At 39.6% G+C, this 23,763-nt stretch overlaps 1 protein-coding gene across 5 annotated transcripts; it reads left to right on the top strand.

The window, feature by feature from the left end:
* The first annotated feature begins 3,462 nt into the window (after window positions 1-3,462).
* Window positions 3,463-23,376, top strand: LOC6050230 (integral membrane protein GPR155). Of its 5 annotated transcripts, none has more exons than XM_038262774.1 (7): window positions 3,463-3,572; window positions 4,522-4,910; window positions 18,880-19,169; window positions 19,234-20,324; window positions 20,388-20,890; window positions 22,079-22,588; window positions 22,653-23,376. In XM_038262774.1, exons 2-7 carry the CDS (start codon window positions 4,717-4,719, stop codon window positions 22,852-22,854), a joined length of 2,790 nt encoding a protein of 929 aa, XP_038118702.1. In that variant the 5' UTR covers window positions 3,463-3,572; window positions 4,522-4,716; the 3' UTR covers window positions 22,855-23,376. The 5 variants fall into 5 exon arrangements, with proteins under 5 accessions (XP_038118702.1, XP_038118701.1, XP_038118705.1 ...); XM_038262773.1 differs by having other exon boundaries at window positions 3,495-3,598; XM_038262777.1 differs by lacking the exon at window positions 3,463-3,572 and adding an exon at window positions 3,641-3,784.
* Window positions 23,377-23,763: the final 387 nt, after the last annotated feature.

Here is a 23,763-nt window from a genome sequence, read left to right as displayed (position 1 = left end):
CTCTGGTGCACCAAATGAAAAAGGTTGAAAAACACTTAACCCTCTACAACCTAACCCAGCTTCTAGACGGGCTTCAATCTAAAAAATCGCCAAAAATCCATTTTCCAACCGATTTTTGATCTTTAAAAAGCATTGGAAAGAAGAACTCTTAAAATTTTAGAAAATTTCAGGGTTGGGATTTTAATTTGTTTTATGTGACTTAGCCAGTGTTTTTAAAAATGTCATTTTTTTAGGGGTCAACTTTGGCTGTGTTTTTTACTAACATTTCTATACTTTCAGTAAAAGAAGTATGCAGTAATTTTTGTAGTGTCCCAGACTATGCTCTCTACGCATTTTTCGCAATTTAAATGATGATGGTGCCATTCTACAGCAGAAAATGTGAAAAACATGCAAAAAATTGAAAAAATGACTGTAAAAACGTGAAAAAATTAGATAGGCAAAATGTAATTATATTAGATGGTAGAATAGGCCAAATACTACCAAAAACAAACATAAACTAAACAAGATAAATGCAAATTAAAATACTAAAAATAAAACAAGAAAACATAAAACAAGAGAAGTAGGGTAGAGTAGTCATCAATGAGACACGGGGAACAATGGTAAAATGGCTTTCACAAGTCGTAGTTTCAACCAATCAGGCTCATATTTGGGTGAAAGGTGTATCTACTGGATACACGTCTGCTATAATAGTGGCTTTGGTTATGGACGCTCCCTTGAAAAGTTATTCATAAATGTTTGATTCTGGGGTGTAAAAGTCACTAGCGTGCCCAGGTCCTCAAGGAAGGTGGGGCAAAAATATTAGAGTTTTGAAAATTTCGTCGTTTATGGACTCCCCCTGCCCAATTTTAGAACAAATTTCCGAGAATTGTGGTACCAACAAAAAAATATGGACAAAAATACTTTTTGGCTCGTAGGCTGCCATTTACACCAAAACTAATATTTCTTCAAATTTCTTTCGACGTTCCATAGGGATTGAGTTGGGCTACAATGTCCTTTCATTAGGACTGACCAAAATTTAGAATATACCCAGAATCCAGGGCTGTCTCATTGTTCCCTACTCATTTTAGCCCATGGGTAACAATGAGACACTTTGATTTTTCTTCATTAAACATTTCAAAATCCATGTAAATCTTTCAAAACATGAATTGAAAGTGATTTTTGGCATATTTATAGAGTTTTAACTTCATTTAACCAAACATACAATGTTATTTATGGATTTTATATGATTTACAAAATTTAAATACTTTTAGTATAACTTTTGTTAATTAAAGTTTCATGTTGGCAAAATTGCTCAAAAATGTTAAAGGCAAGTCACCTGTAATGGAACAATACAAAACATGATATTTTACTGGTAAAGTATTGATTTTCGTAGAGTGTCTCATTGTTTTGTCTCATTGCCATGCGTCTACAATGAGACAGTTGAATAACTCTAGATGTCGGATCGATCATATTTTGGTCAATGTTAGAACACACTAAAAGAAAGAAAATGCAACAAAAAGCTCATTAAAACATGCTGATGAAAAAAATAGAAAAATCGTTGAAAGTTGAAAACCAAAAGTGTCTCATTGATGACTACCCTACCCTAAAGTTTTTCGTAGAACAAAAGTTGCTCAAAATGACCTCCTGAACACGGGGAAATTAAATATTTTCGAAAAAAAAATTGGGCAGTAGAGGGTTAAAACCGGTCCAAACTCACAATGTTATTCACAGGGGTTCTTGTCCAAGGCTCAAATGATAGCAAAACATTTTTTGTTTCTTTCATACAATTTTGTGTTTGGTAATTTTTACGGGCTTTCGAAAACAGGTCTTATTTATTTCCCTAAAATTGGCCCATTTTTGTTTACATTTCACACTGTAGTTTTGTTTGTGCCTAACCAAATTTGATGAAATTTGGGGAGATGTTAGTATACATTCTACATGAACACCTGTAACTTAAAGCACCATGAAAAGTTGTGTCAGTTCCGAGATATTTGAGTTCAAAACTTTGAACTGCTCTGGAGTAACCATGGGCGGGAGAGGGTTAAAAATACTTGAAGATTCTCTCTTCGCCATATTGACGCCATCTTGGATAACACACTCCTCGGTCACCGTGACCGATTTTCATGGTCATATTCGGGTTCAGCGACCCAAAATTAGTAAAAATTGACACGTCGACAATCTTCATACTGTGATATTTATTGTTGACTTCTCTTTATAGCCGCCATATTGGTCGCCATCTTGAATATCTCGCTTCCCTTACGGAATCCGGCTTCGTGACCGCGATATTCGGACTCAGCGATATTCGATTTAGTCTAGATCCATCAAAACCTGGCCTGTTACATGATTTGCCGTTAGACACAAGAAAATGAGCTCTTTTTCGATTTCGTGCCTTGACTATAAGTAGTTTCACGACGGAATTGCAAAAAATCATTTTTAAATTTCTTTCAGTTCCAACATGCCGATAACTATAGTGCACTATTTATGCATCATTAGTATGGTTCCCCTTGTAGGGCATGCCCATAGGGACTTTCATGTCAAATATCAGCTCATTTGTAAACTGGCTGCGCGCATCAGGTTAAAGTTTAAATGGGACTATGGAAATTGAACTTTTGTTCAAACGCTCCTACAGGTCTGGGAAAATCACGCGCCAACTTCTGGTATTTTCCCGAAGAGCATATGGATTCGTTGTCCCTAGACCTGGCGCATCGGCAAACAATCCGATGTCTCCGGAATCAACGGTTCAAAGCATCAAATTTTCAGCATGCTAAGCTCGATGAACACCGCGACGCCATACGTCAGGCAGCTACCACGTGGTTGAAATATTTGCAAAAAAACAATTTGCTATGCAAAGATTCTGTATTCGACTAAATAATATCAGGATTACTCGAAATGATCATTTTCTAGTTAACAGAAGGTTTGCAATTGAATATTCCAGCCATTTCTCACCCACGTGGTAGCTGCCTGACGTATGGCGTCGCGATGTTCATCAAGCTTTCAGCATGCTAAGGAAAATTTGATGCTTTTGAGGGAAAACCGTTGATTCCGGAGACATCGGATTGTTTGCCGATGCGCCAGGTCTAGGGACAACGAATCCATATGCTCTTCGGGAAAAGTGTTCTCCAGACCATTCCCATAGGCCTGACCATACCAGAAGTTGGCGCGTGATTTTCCCAGACCTGTAGGAGCGTTTGAACAAAAAGTTCCAATTTCCCATAGTAATTCCCATGTAAACTTTAACCCTGATGCGCGCAGCCAGTTTACAACCAAATGAGCTGATATTTGACATGAAAGTCCCTATAGGCATGCCCTACATGGGGAACCATACTAAAACTTGATCCGAGAACTTTTTGAAAAACGTACCCACCCTAATGCACATGTACATAGAATGATTTTCCACACCACACTGTCTACTCGTCTTTTCCGCCAGATAGCAGCAGCAGCTTTTAATACCTATCTGCCAACGTTATGCTGCTTTTGACACTCTCCACGACATTCGCTGTTCCCAGTACGCTTCGCAGTCAGTCCGTCGCAGCTTTGTTTATTTGCACACATTTTGAAATTCTCCCTGTCAGTACTCGGTAGGAATTCGTCTGGTAAGCACGCGAAATCGGTTTAACTGGTTCAATGATTTGAGACTGTGTGTGTGTGTTTGTGTGTCTGTGTGCTGCACAACTACCACAGCTGGTAGATTTGGCAGCAAAAACAACAAAAAATCTCTCAAATTTTGACGTCCGCGCACTGCGGAGAAAATATTGTGCAAATTTTAGCATGATTTTCGAGTTTTGAAATTAACACCTATTTGCTGGTAGAACTTTACAATATCGATCGATACTGTGCTCAGAGGTGTTCGAGTGATTGTGTGGCGAGAAGAAAAAGGGTTTTCTAGGGAATACAGCCACGGCGACGACGACGACAACGAGACGTCGCGACGTCCATTCTAAGAGTTCATTAGCGAGAGCGATATACCTACAATATCGAGCACACAAAAGTGCAGCAGAACATCAGCAGTTGCACCAGTAGTTTCTTGCTCAAGGTTTTAATCGATCTGTTATAGATAAACCATTTGCGGTATTAATAGAGTCGAATAGTTTAGAACAGTGTAGAACCTCTTTCGGATAGTTGTTTATGTCCAGTTTAGGACTGCTTGTAAGTTATAATCTAATTAAGTCAGCATTTAATCTTTGTATATCAATATTTTCTCCTCAATTAAGTCACAAAATAAACGCCGCATCGCAATCTCTCCACTTGATTGGGAAGCAAAACATCAGCGCAAGCAATAATAAGTAAATATAATTTATGTAATGCGTTCGAGAGGGGCTTGGGCAGGCTCTGTTGCTAATAACTGATGCCAGATGTGCAGCTCAGCACAGTAGAGTAGAGTACAGTGATATGTTGTTTGACAATTCCTTGTCCAAGTTCGCCGCACGTGAACTAAATTGAGCAGGACTTGATTGTTACTATCTCTACTATGGATCGCTGTGAAAGGTTAAGGTGGACGTGAAACTGAAAGTGAGTCTGATTTTTCTTTGTTGTATAACGCAGGTTGGTGGCAACAATATTCCCAAAAAAAGAGAAAATAATGTGTCCTCAAAACAGTGCAAAATCATCCTCAAAAATGGGTGAAATCAAGTGAATCTCAGTGAAAAGAGAAATTCAACTCAAGTAAGAAGAAATTCTTAAACCAAAAAATTACCAAGTCGGAAGAACACGTCAGACAGACGCGAAATATCAAGCAAAATGGAAAGTGGTTCGACCTCGGTCGTACCAAACAAGACTGCGGCTGCACTGTTGATGGATGCTGCAATTGCTGCCATCAATGGGACGGCGACGTCGACGCCGATGACGCCAGGAGACGACGATGATCAGCCGAGCATATCGATGGACAATCTGTACCCGGCGCTGATCCAGTGCTTTGCCATCATAATCTGCGGGTGAGTTGTTTATTTTTCTGTGTGTGGTTTTTTTTTTGCGTTCACTGATGATTTTTATGAGTGTTAGGTTACCTTCTTCTTCAAAAATCGTTGAATTTATGGACACAGTCTTGAAACATTTCTAGAGTTTTTTTAAAGGTCCTTATGAAAAATCAATATCAAAAATGCTCGAGATTGTTCATCTACATGTCCTTCAAGTGCCCCAAACTAAAAATAAATGAAATTTTGTTTCATTTTCGAGAAAAACGACATTAGTGTCAGAGGTCACGGTGGCTCTTACGGCTTTTTGAAAACACACTCGAGAAATATTAAAAACCTCCTTCACTCCACCCCAACTGTACACAAAAAAGTACAAATTCGAAATCGACTTTAATTGATAATGCTCAACGGAGCTGTTTATACTATCTTTTATCGAAATTCAAAAATTCAAGAATCCAATAAATTCAGCAAAATTTACACGGATACATTATTTTAAACAAACGTGCATCCGCTCTAACTCCTCTTTAAGAAGAACTTGTTTGCAATTTTATGATTTTGGAGCATGGATATTTTTCTCTCTGTCCAAACACTGTGATTAGAAAAATAATACTTCTCAACTAAATAATTCTAATGATTTTTTTTTTATATTTGTTACTAGAGCGTCCAATTTCCCGGGAAACGGGAAATTTTCAAGCAATTACACGGGAAATCCCGGGAATTCCCGGGAAATTTTAAATAAATTGAATATTATTTCTGAACTTGTTTCCGATTAATATTATGCAAAACATTTTAAAGGACAACGACTTTAACGGTTGACTGTTGTGACGATCAATTAACTGCTTGACTGCATGTAAAAAATCATACAGCTATAAGAACATGAATATTTTTTTTTTCAAATTACAATAAATCAAGTACAATAAATTAAAAAATATCTCAGGTATTTTTAATGGGAAGTATTTTTTCAAGGGTTGTGAAGTCGGAGCCGGAGTCGGTGGAGTCGGGTCTTTTTGGGGACCAGGAATCGGAGTCGGAGTCGGAGTCGTCAAAACTCTAATAGCTGGAGTCGGAGTCGGCTAAATTGTATGAGCTGGAGTCGGAGTCGGAGTCGTAAATTTCTGATAGTCCCGGAGTCGCAGCTGGAGTCGGAGTTGTCAAAAAAAATTAATATAATTTACGAACTTATTTATTGTTCAATATTTGTTATAATTCAGGTTAATTCCCATTTTTTATATTTTAAATTTATTTATTGCATTATATAAATTATTATTAATAATTATGTTTATCAACATATTTATCAGATACCATGATCTTTTCGAAGCATTTTGTATGTGATTCGAAAGCTTACTATAAGTATTTAACAAAAATATTATGTTGAAAACATTATCAACTTTTATATCAATCCTCTACTTGGAACGCAAATGCCTGTTTAAACAAAACAAATGCGGTTGCATTGAAATCATTTCGTTGACAAAAATATCGAAAATAAGTTGCAATCAATTTTGAAATACAGTTAACTGGCTGTTATGGCTCCATATGCAAAGCTTGCATATACGCGTCATTGGTATTAGATACATCGATTATCCCAATGTTTTAAAAGTTCTTCTACAAAACTCTTTAAAGTGTTGATCCAAATAATATCGTTGAATAAGTCTATATTTTAAATTCCTTTAAATCAGTATATAGAGAATTTCTCATATTTTTGACAGGTTTCACTCGCTCCTAACCCATCAATTTGCTGATTTTCACTTTTTAAAGGACTAAAATCCGCAACTTTTGCCATAGAAAAATTGCTCTGCTCAGTTTATTGAAAATATTGATTTTATCGATTTCAGTTGAAAACGCTTTTAATTAGCTTTAATTGAATGTCAGAGTTCTGACCTGCCAACATTAGAGGCACGCTGGAATTAGATGCTGTTCCCCTAATTGATATAATTTAATTTATTTTTCAAATATTAGAATTTTCTCTTGATTTGTATGTTTAAAGTACGTCTTCTCACACAGAAAAAAATCAATTCTCGAAACCGTGAAGTCAGTTCACGATTATGAGAACCACGAAGGAATATATTCACGTTTATGGTGCAAATGCACCATACTCATGAATAAATTCCTTCTTGGATCTCACATTCGTGAACTTAATTCACGATTACGGGAATTGATTTATTTCTGTGCAGATAAATTCAAAAAAGCTATAAAAAATAAATAGTTACTTTGAAAATGGTTTATTTCAAAACCAGGGTATCTTTGATAGTTACTGCACACCAATTTCTCATTACTGAAAAAAAATGAATGTAAATTTGAAGTAGTGAAATAATATGTTCCAATTTTCCAACAAAATTCAAATTTACTCAAAAAAATGTTGTGCTGAAAATGCGTTTTTTAAATATTTAAAATACAGATTAGGTGTCGGAGTCGGAGTCGGAGCCGGAGTCAACAAATTTTGGAAAGCTGGAGTCGGAGTCGGAGTCGGCTAGAGTTGGTAGGCCGGAGTCGAATCGGAGCCGGAGTCAACGATTTGTGGAAAGCTTGAGCCGGAGTCGGAGTCGGAGTCGGCTTAACTCAGAAAGCCGGAGTCGGAGTCGGAGTCGCTTGAAATATGACCCGACTCCGCATCCCTGATTTTTTCATCAGGTTATTAAAATGAATCCATACTCAAAAATCTCAGTTCTTTTAAACTTGTTTGAGGGAGTGTGTAGAGTTGGCAGAAGAATAAAAAAAAATTGAATTTACGAGCCACTGTTTAAACATATGAATGAAAAAGGTGTTTAAAAATGCATTATACACCGGTCCAGTTGTTTTGCAATCATAAGTTTCCAAAATACCTGTTGCGCCTTGCAGCAATTTCTAGAGTTTTGTGTCAATCGTGCTAGGCCTAGATTTTTTCATCACACTGCTTTGCAGGACTGAGAAATGTCAACTTTGCGCACTTTGCACCTCAGTAGAGTGCTGCGGGAAAATTTTCATCACAGTTGGCAAACTGATTTTCCATCACACCATCAAAACAAAACAAAAGTAATGCATCGACTTCTGACCACAATCTAGTCACCAAGCTGTGGTGGCCGAGGAAGTTAAGTCATTTAGATGGTCTGTTAAAGGTTCCTGGCTCGATTCTCGAAATTGGAACTTATGAGTTTTTTTTTGACAGGTTTTTTTTCTAATGAGCTCGTTGGCATAATTCTCCCTGGGCTTTGTCATAATGAGTGTCATAGGTTTGATGCTTGTTTGGCAAAGAGTATGATTTGATTCGATGTGGAATTAAAATCGAAGTGTTCAGTATATTGCTGAAGCTTCCATTTTTACACATGGACACCACTTCATGCTGCGAGAACCCACTTTGGCGTAGTCTCAGGGCTTAATCGATGGCCGGTAAGCTGTCATCGAGACAAGGAGAAACACGAAATAAAATATCACATTTGTACAATGAATGCCACATAATTGATTTTTCCCACCCAATCTCAATGTCAGGTTAGACAATTTTTAGCAAAAATATTTTTAGAATTTATGGTCACTTTAACTATAAATATCAACTTTTATATTGCGCTTTAATTATTTCGGGGCTAAATTTGTAACAGTGAATTTAGTAATTCTATCAGAATCGGTGATTTTCATTCAAGTTGCATAAAAACCATTCTGATTTGTCAAAATTTCCATAGAGTCTTCGATCAATCAATATAAATGATATCGGATTAAATTCGTTGATCTGTTGAACTAACGGTTGTCGGATTATGATTGTATCGACCATTGTTGCGAATCGAGGATCTACTGGAATTTCTGACGAACAAATGGTCGTCTTTTTTTCAATTCAGACTTGTAAAATATCAACTGTTATTTTTTTGTTTTTTTAAAAAGAAGCCAGACAACTTTTAAAAGAAACCAAATTTTTTATTAATAATTAAAATGTCAGCTGAATTAATATAACAGTAGCTTTATGGATAGGTTGCCAAATCTTGTATTCAATTCAAGTTAGGTAGTTATCCGCAAACAATATTTGGACTTATATGAATAATTGAACATTTTGGACAAATAAATAAAACACAAATGTCCATTTATTCTAGAGTCAGATCCATACAGCGTCAATGTTTATTTGGTCGAAGTGTACTAATTCATTGGCAGATCTGATTCTAATTGTAATGTACGACAAGACTACTGACGGACGTGACAGGACGAGGGCCCAGTTTAGAGGTTTCGACATCAACGATGTGCGACTGGATCACCCTCCCAAAAAAAAAAAAAAAGAGCTCGTTGGCATAATTCTATCGGCCATCTCAAGTTGTGTTTGCTGAGTCCGTAAATGGTACCATGAATTAGCTATAAATTTAACAGAGTTCTGGCCGAGGTTCTGGCAAATACTTCGCCTTTACATTTTGAGTAAAAACAGTTATTTCCCCTTTTGTGCTAGAACCGGAAAGAACATATTTTTAAAAGGCTTTATTAGAAAAGATTATATGTCCTAAATGGCATTGGTACATCGGACAACCTCCAGGGTAGCGAAGGGTAACAAATCGCGCTTTCTATCGGCGAAACTCCGAGCATCCGTCCATCTCATATTGATCTGAATGGGTAGCGTGAAACCCAGGCAGCTTTCCTCCGCCGTTGTCTATCGCCTCCCCATATGAGGACCGTAGAGGACGATAGCCCACAGGCCACTGGCGTTCATCGCCATAAAGGGGCCCCTCTCGGCAGCACAGGATCAGCGGATGTTGTGGATAGCGATTCAACAAATACTGAAGACGCCTGTCCGCAACGTAGCCAGCAACGCCCGCTGGTTGTCAAGATCCTCCGCAACACCGCTGCTTCCTGATACCGGAGACCACGATTCCGGAACAAGCCATCGTCCCTTGAATCACTTAGCCAGACGGTAAAACGTTCTCTGGGCTGGACGTGCCATTAGTTTCTGAACTTCCAAAAATAAATAAATAATCATAAACAGCTTGCCATAGCAACGGATAACTTCGTCATCACTGTGAAGGAAAACCACTGTGATGAAAAAATACTGTGATGAAAATAATTGCGCAAGACTCTAGTAAAGTGCAAAATGCGCAATAAGTATTGACGTTTTTTTTTGCTAAAATTAAAATTTTTGCTGTGCTGTACATTGGAATATAAAAAAATCAAAATATTTTAAATCCAGCCCAAACATGCTAAATATGATTATCAATGCAGAAAAATGCGTTTTAGATTGTTTTCAGTTGATTTGACTTTTATTTTCCTGGGAAATTTGACGCTCTACATGATACTTAAAAAAGTCACAGAAATACTTGAGAAATACAGTCTCATTCACTCGATGTTTCGACTTCGTCTAATATTCGATGTTTATGCTTATGCTATGTTTGTTTATAATTTCGAGTTCAAATTCGAGTTACGCAACATGCAATTCGTTAAATTCGAATTGTTGATTGTCCGTTACACTACCAAATCAATGATCCCAGTATTCTCAAGGTATGTAGATTACACAGAAAAAAATCAATTCTCGTAATCGTGAATTAATTTAAATTTTTGCAACCCCGGCAGCTACACAGAAAAAAAGCTGAATTTTGGAATGTTGAAAATTTGGTAGGTTGAATATTACCTCTTTTTTTGAGTAATATTACATAAAAAATGCGTAAGAATGTAAACCTGACGAATATTCATCAAAAACTGATGAAAATTCATCATTTTCTGGGGTAAAATTTATCTTTTTTTTGCCACAAAATTTGTCACAATTTACTGATGAATATTATTATCATTCTTTTTCTGTGTAGTATCACATTAAAATGTCTTGAGCGTTTTAAAGTTTAGCTTCAATCTTTAAAAAAATCGGATTTAACCCCGATTTGTACTTATCCCGACCAGAGTCGATAAACAAAAAAATCAAATATAAGGAATAATATATAAGGAATCGATAACACTGACCTACAAAAAATTACAAAAATGACTGCGCAGGCTTAACTCGAGGGGAAGCATAAAGTGTGGGGTCCCCAGAGTAACGTGCATTTTGTTTTTTCAAAAATAGTTTTTCTCCAAAACTGTACGGAGAATTAGGGCGGTTCGTTGCTCTTGCATACAACCCAAAAATTGCATGCAGTATGTAGGAGAACCGAACCGCACTGATTCTCCATACAAACTTTGGAGAAAAACCAGTCAAACAATTTTTGAACATTTCAAAATGCACGTAATTCTGCACAGAAAAAAAAAGTTGAATTTTTGAATGTTGAAAATTTGGTAGATTGAATATTACCTCTTTTTTTTTAGTAATATTACATAAAAAATGTGTAAAAATGTGAACCTGATGAATATTCATCAAAAACTGATGAAAATTCATCATTTTCTGGGGTAAAATTTATCATATATTTGGCCACAAAAACTGTCACCATTTCCTGGTGAATATTACCATCATTTTTTTCTGTGAAGTTTATGTTTCCCCTTGAGTTGAGCCTGCGCAAAAATTTTGTTGGTCGGTGTAATTGGAAATAAAGATTCAACTAAAGTCTACAGTTTTCCTAAAAAAAGGGTTATCGTCTTTTTCCAATCAAAAGCCAAGTCAAAGGTCAACGGTTCCGAAATGAGATTTTTTTACTATTCCGCACCATTTCCATTTACTTCAATGACGCAAATGCCAAAATTCCTGAAGGAACAGAGATATGCTCAATTTTGATTTGCGTTATTTTATAATTATATATATTTGTAACAAATGAAAGCATGTTTCATGGAAAATTAAGAGGTTGGTCCAGTTTTCATTCAAGTTGTCGATCTTTAATTTATAATCAAAGCATTTTGCAAAACTATTCATAGAAACCTCCAGTTTGTTCTTTTGCTTATTATTTAGAAAAAAAAAAAACAAATGCTAAAGTTTCAAACGCTTCTGAGATGCTGTAACCTACATTATATGTCCGATCAAAATATATTGCGAGCATCTCTAGCTAGGTGTTGAAAAACCACACCACTCGAAGTGATGACGCAGATGAAACTCGGATCAAAAATCGATATTTGCCACTTGTTGGCTGCTGCTGCCGCTTCCTGGCGCACGACTTCTGCACCGGGTTTGACTTCGTGCGTGGCTGATTGCGGGGCTGTCATGTTGGTACCTTATTTATATGCGGTTTAATGTTTGCTGTTTGGCCAGATCGCTATATGAATATCACGATATCTGACTAGGATATGTTCCGTTTCAGGGTTACTCTAGTTTGTTGTACTTTACTATTGATTGGAATTATGATTAATAGTTTATTTAGTAAATAATGATTTTTGCTAATCCTAGAACTGTAAAAAACTTATTTTAAGTACCGCCACGATGACTTGCGAAATTCAGCAGGTCGTCACTTTGCATCAACAAATCAAGCACAATTGCAATTGTGGTCAACACCTTTTGTGAACCCACGTGCTTGACCTACACCAAAAAGGAGTATAAACACTAATTCCAATGAGTAAGCAAATTTCCAAGTCTTTCCACCGTACAAGTTGCCCTTCGCCGGAGTTGATTGTCAACACTGGCTGACTGCAAGCAAAAACATTTCTTCCATTTCCGTTTCACGACTTTGGTGCGGCAGATTTAAATCAATCAAGTAACGATACCTCTCTACAAACGGACGACCTTGCCTGTCAGCATCCATTAGTGGCCAACTTATGTACGAGATACAATAAAGTCCTGCTGCAGGGTGGCCTCTGATTGGCTGCTGATCTTGCGGTGAATGTTGAGCAGCTCGCACTTAACTGGAAATATCGACATGCGAAATATGAACGTGTAGTGATGGTTAAGAACTACAGTTATTATTATTTATTTTGAATATTTCATGTTTTGCAAGATACAATCTCGTCTCTTGATGTCTTAGATAGAATTGCCAGGATAAGCATGCCTTAACATTTTTTAAAGGGACAAAATTCCCCAAAAATATTCTCATGAACCACCCTAATATTCTTGCATGGCAAAAGTGGCCAAAATTATATTTACATTAAATTCGGCAAAAATTTCCCAGAACGTTTGTCAAACTTCCACTTTCGAACCGCTCACCTCATGGCTTACCTTGTCAACACGACGACACTTCCCAGTACTGTTTGCTGCCTTATTTAAATCAATCTTCATTAGAGCACTTTACCGGTGTCGGTGCAATGCAATGCTGCTTGCGTTAAACAAACACTTGCTGAGAGATGTCATCGGACACTATCAGACAAAGCAGGCCACTTTTCTCGTCCGCCGATGTCCAGTTTCTAAGTGAAACCGCCTGGGAATCTGCCAGTAGTGACCGTTAGTCATCCCAGAAAAGGGAAGCCAGAGTCGTCGGCATTGTCGTCATCACAGCCACTTATGTGCAATTTAGAAGCACTCTTGGCTGATTTATGTCCGCGTGGAAGTTTCTCCAACGATTTCGATTTAACTAGTTTTGATCGAATTGTGACTCATTTTCAAATGATCATTTTTTTGCAATTCAAAATTATCGTCACACATCTGTTTATATCATCCAGAAAAACAGCACACAATTCAGTTGCATTTGTATCAACAATATGGCTAACGCAGAATAAAAACAACCCAAACTGTTGTAGACTTGTGGAAAATTGCTTTTTGTCCAGACAGCAAAAACGGCTTATAATTAAGTCTGGGTAGTTTCACAGTTAACAGCCTATTCGAACAATTTTCAATTTGTGTTGGTCGGCGTAATCAAATTAAGTGAAAATGCAACTTTCTCAATCAGCCCTCCGGGATCGCGATAAAGGTTGTTGAAGCGAATAGTGTTCGCAAAATGCTGATTGACCGCACGTAAATTATTGTTTGCGTTGACACAACTGCAGCCCCCCCTGTCAACGAAGAGAGCTGCTGTGGACACGAGAAATGGCTTGGGGATATTCCGGGGAAATTAAAGGTATTTTAACTTCCAGAAACACTTGTAGCTCTCGCTACTGATGCAACTAATGGATGGATTTGATCAGACTTATAAAAAAAAAGTTATTCTTACTACAGTCGACTCTCTGGCTGTCGATCTTCTCGATATCAATAATTCTCCATCTATCGATGAATTCTTCAGTCCCTTCAATCTGCATACTTCAATTATCTTCATTCCTCGATATTTTCCCTTGCTTGAAGGATCTCTTCTTCGACGGTCCCTTGGATTCTGTTTGCTTTAAAAATCTCTTCCGGTGGTCAATAATTTCACTTTCTCATGGCTTGCATAGACATTTTTCTTGGCGAAACGAAGCTTTGAAGGGTGTTTGACATTAGTTTGTTTTTGTTTGATGGACGTTGTCATGATTTTCTCCCATAGCTAGGTATCAAGAAAAAAAAAATTCAATCGAGTCTTCATTTTGCATCGTTCTGTAAACTGATGATTCTCTTCCTCGACGGTCCCTTGGATAATGACAACCAGAGAGTCGACTGTATCATTGGAACCAAAAATTTTAATGTAAATCTTTATGGATGTAGTAGCTCAGGGGATGAATAAAAAATTATATCGATAGTTCCCGTAGTTTTTAAGATACTAAAATTTCTGTTACAAAAATCTGGATGCAAAAGCTCTGGTTGACTGTTAAATTAACTGAGCTACGGGGCTACGGGAAGGTCTTTTTCAACACTATACACTCAAACTCCGTTGGTTTGACACCAACTGTTGTCAAACGAACGGGGTCACTTTTTAGTTTGACACCCCTTTTACACGAAGTTCACACATACTACCAACCGTTTGTTTTGATAGTGTGCGTGAGCGCCGTGTAAAAAGTGACAGTTCATCACTTTTTAGTTTGACTTTGACCAACCAACGGGGTACAAACTAAAAAAGTGTCAAACGAAAAAGTGACCAACCACCGGGGGTTGAGTGTATTGGTTTTCGATGCCTACCGAGCAACGATGCTAAAGGGAGGACTTTCATAAAAAAAAACCCGTCGGCGAGCCTTCCGAGCAACGATGCTATGGGAAGGTCTTCTGGTTGACACACAAGAACACTAAGGGAGCGTTCTTTTATTACGTAACGCAGTTGAGGTGGAGGGGAGGTTGGAGGCCGTGTTACGCTCCATACATTTTTTTTAATTTGTATGGAAATTTTGGGGTCCCACAGAGAGAGTGAGAAGCAGTCATTTTTTCGTCTCTTTACACGCTCTTCGCTCGCACGGCGTTGTACCCGAGGTGTGCACCCCGTGTCTACACCGAGTGTAAACTTGAGTGCGCCGTGCGGGGAGGACTCGAACATAGCAGCCTGGTGTGTTTGAGGTTCATCTGCACTGAAAACTTGTACGGCGTGTACGGCGTGCGCGCGTTTCGGGAAGACTGATAGGAAGGGCTTTTTTTAACACCAATAACTCAAACAAGGACGCTCGAAACACGCATAATTCTGTAGGGCAATCGACTGAAGCCGGCGATAAAATTAGCACTAATCACTGAAAAAAGTGACGCTCGAAACACGAATAATCCTGCAAGGCGTGCGCGCTGTTCCTTCGTCCACAATCAACTGAAACAGGCAATAAAATTAGCACTAACCACTCTTAATATCACCTCTTGGATCAGTTCTTTATAAAGTTTGATGAGTTTTTTTCAATTGAGGAATACTATTTATCATTGTATAATTTTGTAAGTTTTTCTATTTGAGTTTTTTTTAATTCTGACATAATTTAATATTTATTTGAAGTAGTTTAGTTATTGTGTGAGTTTTTTTTTGATTTTTTTTAATGTTCTGAATTGAAATAGATAGTGCATAGAATAATTTATTCTTGTTTCTTCAGTATTTTGCTATTTTTATCTAGCTTATCTTCAAGGATGAGCTCTATTTTATAAAGTTCGATTAGTTTTTTTTAAATTAAAAGTGTTTTAAAATGTTTTGTGGTATATTTATTTTAAATTTTTTGTTTTTAGTTTTTCCAAACTTATAAAAAAGAGTAGTTTGCAGAATTTTGTCAGAACCAATCTCATGCCCCAGACCCAATGTTACCCCTGCTGACGGATCTATTTTTTGTTGAGACCACTGCGACCGTGACTTTGATCTATTGTGGTGTATCCATTTTATTATCGCAGACTTCAGGATGACACGTTACCATTTAGGGGAGCGGTCATTCCCAAGTAACATTTTTTTCCAGGAGTTCTACAAGAGCTCTTCAAGATAGCTACAGCATAGCAGTTTGGACCGCGGTAGGATAAAACTCTCTTCAAGTACTCTTCCAAACTCCTGAAGAAGTTTTGAAGAGAATTTTATCCTACCGCGTTCCAAACTGCTATGCTGTAGCTATCTTGAAGAGGTCTTGTAGAACTCCTGGGAAAAAAATGTTATTTGGGTTGGCTGACGTTGCGATATGCTTCATTCAGGTATGATTCCTAGAATGAAATCAACAGCCTTACTGTACTGAGGATTTCTTGCCAGATGTCTTAGGGATTAAAATAGGCCGTTATCTTCGGACGGATCTTCAAAAGTTTTTGTAATAAATTTTTCGTTACCAAATAACATTGCAACAAATTTCATTGCTGAATTTACAAAATTTCATAGGACAAATTCATAGGACGACTATTAATTATCAATTCTTAGGCAACTTAGGCTGTATAATAGGATGTAACAAAACCATACTTTTTTGCGGGCATTTCAGGGGATGATCCCCTAGGTGTACTGAGTCAGAATCCCAAATATGAGCACGATTGGTTGCGACAGGACCTGGCGCTCCGGCTTTAAAGTTTAAATGGGATTTAACCCGTAAAATCGGTGCGTTTTGGTTTTTGCCATTTTTGAAGCCTTCAACGATTTTTGGATTGAGCATGAGCATGAGCATGAGCATGAGCATGGTTGACTGCCAATGAGCTGCTACTCCGTTATTGACAGATCAGCTGAAGTTAAACAATGAATCAAAAATGATCAGTGGGAGCCAACCATCCGTTCACTGTTTAACCTCTGAAGATCCCTTCTTTATTAGTCAATACCGGCGCCCTCCCAAGAAGCCTGCAGTTCAACGAAAGGGAGGAATGTTAGTCCGATAGTTGAAGTTGCAGACTCATCAAGCACACAGTTTTTCGCTATATACTTGTTGATACCGCTTGAGACCGTTGAATCCACAGCATCTCCTTCAAGCATCACGTGATTATTATTTTTGGGTTAGTAGGATAAGGTATTGGCTTTTCGATGCCTCCCGAGCTACGATGCTATGGGGAGGACTTTCATAACAGACCCGTCGGCGAGCCTTCCGAGCAACGATGCTATGGGAAGGTCTTTTGGTTAACACACAAAGTCACACACAATTATTTCACTCCACTATTAATTAATCCAAAATGTCAGTGCGTCTTTCGATCATTATATAGAAATGGCTTTTTCACCATTAAAAATAAAACCTTATGCAAAACATTATACACAATTTACCCGACGCCGTGCCTTCCGATCAAAAATGATATAGGAAGGGCTTTGAAAATCACAAAACAATTAATTAAGATCTCAAAAAAAAAATCACAAAAAAAACATCAATTACTCAACGAAAATTACGCTCAAGACACAAATAATTCAGTAAGTCATGCTATGATTCGATCACCACAATCACTCACCCCTAACGAACAGCGACACAAAAGCACACAAAAAAAATAACCTGCATAATCACGATTTCGCGTCCCCACTTCCAGCGCACCAATGATGCTATTATTCGATAACCACAATCACTCACTCCATACGAATAGCGACACAAAAGCACACCAAAAAATTAACCTGAATAATCACGACTTCGCGTCCCCACTTCCAGCGCACCAATGATGCTATTATTCGATAACCACAATCACTCACTCCATACGAATAGCGACACAAAAGCACACCAAAAAATTAACCTGAATAATCACGACTTCGCGTCCCCACTTCCAGCGCACCAATGATGCTATTCAAGGCCTTCAACGATTTTTGGATTTTTCAAAAACCTCATGAGTTAAGTTTCAGGGCACAAATTTGCGGAAGACTGTGATGAGATGTGATAATTAGTACTGCTTGTACAATGATTTGAAAATAAAAAAACTTTTTGCCATTAATTTGTTTGATTAGTATTGGCAACACTTTCTTTGAACGCGCACATCCAGAGCCAGGCGTCGTAACTATAGCAGCGAGAAAACATCCAGCGTACAACGGTCAAAGTTTGACACATGGAAAGAAAATGCTTTATTTGGATGTTGTGCTTATGTTTTCGATGGTGCCGGAGGATTTGATCACCGGTGCTGCTCTTTTAATCTGTCGTAGATTCCGGTATTCTATTTGGCAGTGAATCGCAGGATTTAGTTATAAGCCCACCTGGTAGCATGCGTTGCATAGTTTGCCGAAAGCGCGCATCAAAAACGAGTGTTGCCAGAACATGTTTTACGTTATCAGAGAAACAAGAGAAAAGATTTTGTAAATTCTGTACCATTTTTCTGAGCGGTCAAATCTCTTCGCAGTCTTCGGCAAAGTTGTACCCTGGAACACAAACTATAAGCTCATGAGGTTTTTGAAAAATCCAAAAATCGTTGAAGGACTCAAAAAGGGCAAAAACCAAAACGCACCGATTTTTAGGGTTAAATCCCATTTAAACTTTGAAGCCGGAGCGCCAGGTCCTGTCGCAACCAGTCGAGCTCATATTTGGGATTCTGACTCAGTACACCTAGGAGATCATCCCCTGAAATGCCCACAAAAAAGTGTGGTTTTGTTACATCCTACTGTATAAATCAACACAATCCAGTATGGCAATATCATCGTCCTCTAGCGAAGCGAATAAAATTCCTTTTTTTAACCTGAAAATTTCCCTGAAAAATTCCCTTGACATCTATTGTTATGATAAAGACATTCAAAGCGCATCGCTGTATTTTTCCTTACATGATAAAATCATTAGCCTAAACAAGCAACCGATTACTTCAAACCGCGCAACTCTGCTAAACAACTTAGCACATGTTTTCAACAACGATCATTGTTCTATCCAGGTGCTCAAATGTCTCCACGACATGTGACAACATTAGGCGCTCACCGCGATAGTGCAAATTACATGTTGCGTTTTATGTCTCGTAACGATTGCTAACTTTTCCACTCTCTCTCTCTCTCCCTATCATTGCTTGCAGATACCTGGCCGGTCGGCTGAACATCATCACCAACACCGAAGCGAAGGGCCTCAACACCTTTGTCGGCACGTTCGCCCTGCCGTCGGTGATCTTTCTGTCGCTGGCCGAACTCAACTGGAGCACGGTCAATTGGAATTTTCTGCTCTCGATCTTGATCTCGAAAACGATCGTGTTCCTGGCGGTGGCGATCATCTCGCTGCTGGTGGCCCGCCCCGTGAACTATGGCCGCGCCGGCCTGCTGGCCATCTTCTGCACCCAGAGTAACGACTTTGCGATTGGGTTTCCCATCGGTGAGTTGGTGAGGGGGGTTGGTTGATCGTGCGTTACTAAAGCGTGTTTTTTTTTCGTTTTCAGTCACGGCTTTGTACTCCAAAATACACCCGGAGTATGCGTCGTACATCTACCTGCTGGCGCCGATCTCGCTGGCGATCCTCAACCCAATCGGATACGTTTTGTGTGAGATTTCGAAGATCAAAGCAAAAGCGGCTGCGGAAAATGAGCCCATTGAATCTGCTAATGGCCGCCGGCCGTCGGTTCCACCGTGCTCCCAGATGGCGGACTCGGCCAACTCCAATCGCAAACTTCTGAAGGGCAAAGTTCTAGTCGTAGTTAAGATTATCGAGTCCGTCTTCTTCAACCCGGTGCTGTTGATGACCGTGCTGGGTGTGATCGGAGGTCGCATCTTCCAGAACGGTCTGCCAGTGTTCCTGTCTAGCATTCTGCAGGTACTAGGCAACTCCTTCTCCGGAACGGCCTTGTTCCTGCTAGGACTGCGAATGGTAGGCAAGGCAGCTACCCTGCAAGGTCCTGGATTTATCCTACCCGGCATTCTGATCATTGTGAAGTTACTGGTGCTACCGTTGGTGACACGTCAAACGGTCAACATTATGAACGCCGGAGCCAACTTTTCCGAAACGACCGATCTCAGCACGTTTGGCTTCCTGTACGGAACATTCCCGGCCGCCCCAGGAGTCTTCGTTATCGCCTCGCAGTACAACATGGACGTGGACTTGATCGCGAGCAGCATGGTTGCGTCGACCTTCATCAGCGCACCGTTGATGTTCATCTCGGCCAAGATGATCACGATCACCAACCTCAACCCGTCGGACTATCTCAACGAGCTGGACAAGTTCGCCTTCGACATCAGCATCGTGGCCATTTGCTGCTCCGTCTGGATGCTGCTTCTGTTCACCCTAACCCGAAGGGTCAAAAAGATGCCCCACCGAATTACGGCCTGTCTGATCATTTCGCAGCTGCTCTGCAACATTGGTGTGATCATGTGGTCAACCCTGGAACAAACCAGCGGTTGGCGAATGTACGTCCAGTTCTACTTCTTCACGATCGGCTGCTACAGCAGCCGGCTCTGGACCGCGTTCCTCGCAATCACCATACTCTTTCTGCAATGTCGCAGTTTGTGCTTCGTCCTCAAACTTTGGCCACTCTTCGTAAGTCAACAATCTCAAACCAACCCCAAACCCCACACTAACACCCGCATCCCCCCATTCCAGATCGCGGCAGCGTGGGGCCTCCCAACGCTCATCGTCTCCCTGCTGTTCATGCTGGACACCAAGAACATCACCCCCACCGAGAAGCGCAACCCGAGCTTCCAGTACGGCAACGCGCAAGCCGCCATAGCCGTGTTTCTGCTGGTAATGTGCTTCATCGTAACCGTGGGTTGTCTCATTCTGCACCAGCGGTTCAAGAAGCGCCACGAGCGGTACATGGCCCTCTCGCGGGAGGTTTCGTCGCCGGATGCGGACACGGCGACCGTGGTTGGATCGACCAGCTCGGTGGCCAATTTGATTCAGGAAGCGGCCAATGGAAATGGGATTCATCGGAGGAGGCATTCGGTGACGTCGAGTGATGATGAGATACTGAGGGGAGGGGATACCGATGGAGGGTGTAACGGGGGTGGAAATGGGTGCTGTTCGTCGAACAGGGGTACGGTTCGTTCCGTGGTGGACATTGAGGATCTGGTCGCGCAGAGGAGTATCAACAATGATATTGAAAAGTGAGTATTCGAATATAGTTACAACAAGATTATTGGAATATCCTCGGGGCTACCCACTGAAATCAAAAATTGACCCATCACTATGCAAAATTCTAAATTTGAGCTCATTTCCTCTAATCGCTTGAAGTTTGTATGAGAAAAATCGTCAAAATGTATGGAGAAAAGCAACTGTTTCACTTTTTACATGTGGAGCGCTCTTTATTTTTGCACAGGGGGCCTTATGTCGATCGAACAGTCTTCGAAGGTTTCTTCCTTTTGTCGTCGAGCAACTTTTTCCGCGCATGAAAATTTGCTCTGTTCTTTTCACCACAGTTTGCGCACATCACGTCCGCTTTGTGCTGCTGGGCGTTTTCCCCCAGCTTGTCTTGCCGCGCGAGAGTGAGAGATTGCAGTTGTTGGAGACGAGTCCGAATTTTTGACAGCGGTATCATAGAGTTATCTAAGCCCGATCTCACACACACTAGCGCACCATTTGTTTTGCTGGCTGGTACAAAATTTAACCTCACTTTTTTTCGTGTACGTACACGCAATACATGCGCACGTAGATGACTCTATTTTACCTCAATCTTTTTCGTGTACGGTCAAGCAATACATGCGCACGTAGATAACTCTATCGAGAAATTAAAAGTGAGAGTGTGTGCGTGCAACATGGAGTTAAACTTTTCAAAGTGCCATGGTAATCTTCACAGCAACTTCACAGAAAGTTTAACTCCATGTTGCACACACTCTCACTTTTAATTTCTCGATTGGCTTTAATTCGCCATATCCCAATTTCTGGATTTATCTTTTTTCCGTGCACCATGTGGCTCTCCAGTTTGGAAAGAAATCGATGGCGGTTGACGCGGCATTGGTTTGTTTACCTTTTCCGACTCTAGCTGTAGCCGAACTTTGAGGGTTTTTTGAGGCCGAACTCGAACTTCGAAAGTAGGCTTTTGGCATGCTGGAGGAGCAATCCAGTTGGTAATCACGTTCAATTACGGACAAAAATCGAAAAGTTTGAAAAGCTCAGAACACTTGACACTTACCGGCTAGTGTTGCCAATAAGTAAATTTAAAAATATAATGAAAATCAGAATTTTGAAAAATATTTTTCTGAATGAAATGAACAATTATTAAAGTATTTTCGTCACATCTCAAAAAACCACAGAATCCAAGCAAAAATCACTTCAAAATGCAATCTTCCTTTCAGCGAGGAAACCATCACCTCTAGCGGCATGTGCTCGGCCCAGTTCAACTGTCCATCGGCGTCCAAGCAGCAGTGCCAGTCGCTGATCGACCGGTACCGTGAGCACGCCCGCGACGGTCTGGAACCGCTCGAGTTTGACAAGAACGTCGACGAGCACCAGACGCTGAAGCACATGGTCCTGCTGATTTTGCTGCTCTGCTCGATGTTTGTCGGACTGGCGATTTCCGTCTGGACACTGATCATGGAGGGAATGTCGGGGATCTACGTGGAGCTTACGTTTTTGGACGCGTTCCTCAACTTTGGCCAGAGCATCATCGTGCTGGCGGTGTTTATTACCGATACCGGGGAGTTGCTGCTGCCGTTGCTCAAGTTCTGGCGCAAGGTCTGGTACGGGGCGAACATGCTGCAGCTGCCGATTTGGAGCGAAATCAGTACGGAAACGCGCCACATTTGCGACCAGTTTACGACGCATCACCTGGAGAACTGCAGGAAGGCCATCGCAAAGGATAAGAGGTTTGATTTCTTAATGTTTTAAAACATATTCAAAAAACATTAACAATTTTCCTTGTTCCAACAGATGGCGCATCAAGATCTACAAGAAGGTGTTTTACGGCAACGTCTTTGTCGACTGGTTGCTGGAGGTCGGACTGGCCAAGGATCGCTCAGATGCAACGCTGTACGCGCGCCGTCTCATCGACGGCCGGGTACTGCGGCACATCAACAACGTGTACCACTTTCACGATCGCAACCTGCTGTACACGTTCTGCGATCGGTTGTAAAGGAGGTGTTAAAAAAAGAGTGATCTGACATCAGTAGCCAGTATTTTTGGGAATATTTTACAAGCAAAAGACACGCAAAAAAGCAAACGAGGATGCCAAGCCGAAATGCAGCAGCAATTTTAAAACGGGAGAACGAATCGGAAAATGAAACAACTAGCAAGGACGCTGTTACCAAATGAAGACGAAACTGGAAAGTATTGTGATGACCATTGTTTAATTGTACACGCAGCCGGTACTCATTTTGTTGAATAGTTTTATTTAAGTAATTTATTTACACACCGCTGAAAGGTAGTGATGTGAAAGGAAAGTTAAGTTGTAAATATACCTTATTTTTCGACAGATTAGTTTGAATTTTGAAATAAATATTGATGCACAAAGTGCGAGCAAATAAAACATAATACAAAGTAGATATTTCCGCCCTAGTAAAGCTTGCTTAAAGGTTCTCAACAAACTAGATGATGCTTAGTCAAATAAAACAATATTTTAATAAGAAATGTACTATAAGCATGCTTATGATACAAATTTGAAGCTTCTTTTTTTGTTTGATGACAAGCCATAACATTCAAAATTTAGTGTCCGACTTTTTAATTACTGACCTTGCCTTAACTTGAAATGTATAACAATTAAAGAATTCTGCTAAGCAAATTGACTCAAATTAAGTAAAAAACTTACTTTAATTTTAATCCAAACTGCTTTTCAAGTGAATTTTATTCATGATTTTATTGATGTTCAGTAAATTATCAATATTCAAAATCAATTTCCATTCAGAAAAAAACCCTTTATTAAATGTTACCTTAACCCTGTTATGTCAATTTTTTTCTAAAGGTTGTATTTTTACCATACTTAGGAGGTAATTTTGAACAAATTTTGTTTTACGAAAAACTTTACTTCTCTTTTTTATGTTTTTTC

The sequence above is a fragment of the Culex quinquefasciatus genome, chromosome 3, assembly GCF_015732765.1.
Source record: "Culex quinquefasciatus strain JHB chromosome 3, VPISU_Cqui_1.0_pri_paternal, whole genome shotgun sequence".
In the NCBI taxonomy this organism is placed as follows: Eukaryota; Metazoa; Arthropoda; class Insecta; order Diptera; family Culicidae; genus Culex; species Culex quinquefasciatus.
Note: the sequence above shows the minus strand (reverse complement) of the source record. Positions and strands in the feature narration are given on the sequence as shown.

Coding starts and splice junctions, on each gene's coding strand:
- LOC6050230 (XM_038262774.1), top strand. CDS start 4,717: ATGGAAAGTGGTTCGACCTCGGTCGTACCAAACAAGACTGCGGCTGCA. Junction 19,170..19,233: donor TGCGATTGGGTTTCCCATCG/GTGAGTTGGTGA, acceptor TTTCGTTTTCAG/TCACGGCTTTGTACTCCAAA. Junction 20,325..20,387: donor TCAAACTTTGGCCACTCTTC/GTAAGTCAACAA, acceptor CCCCCATTCCAG/ATCGCGGCAGCGTGGGGCCT.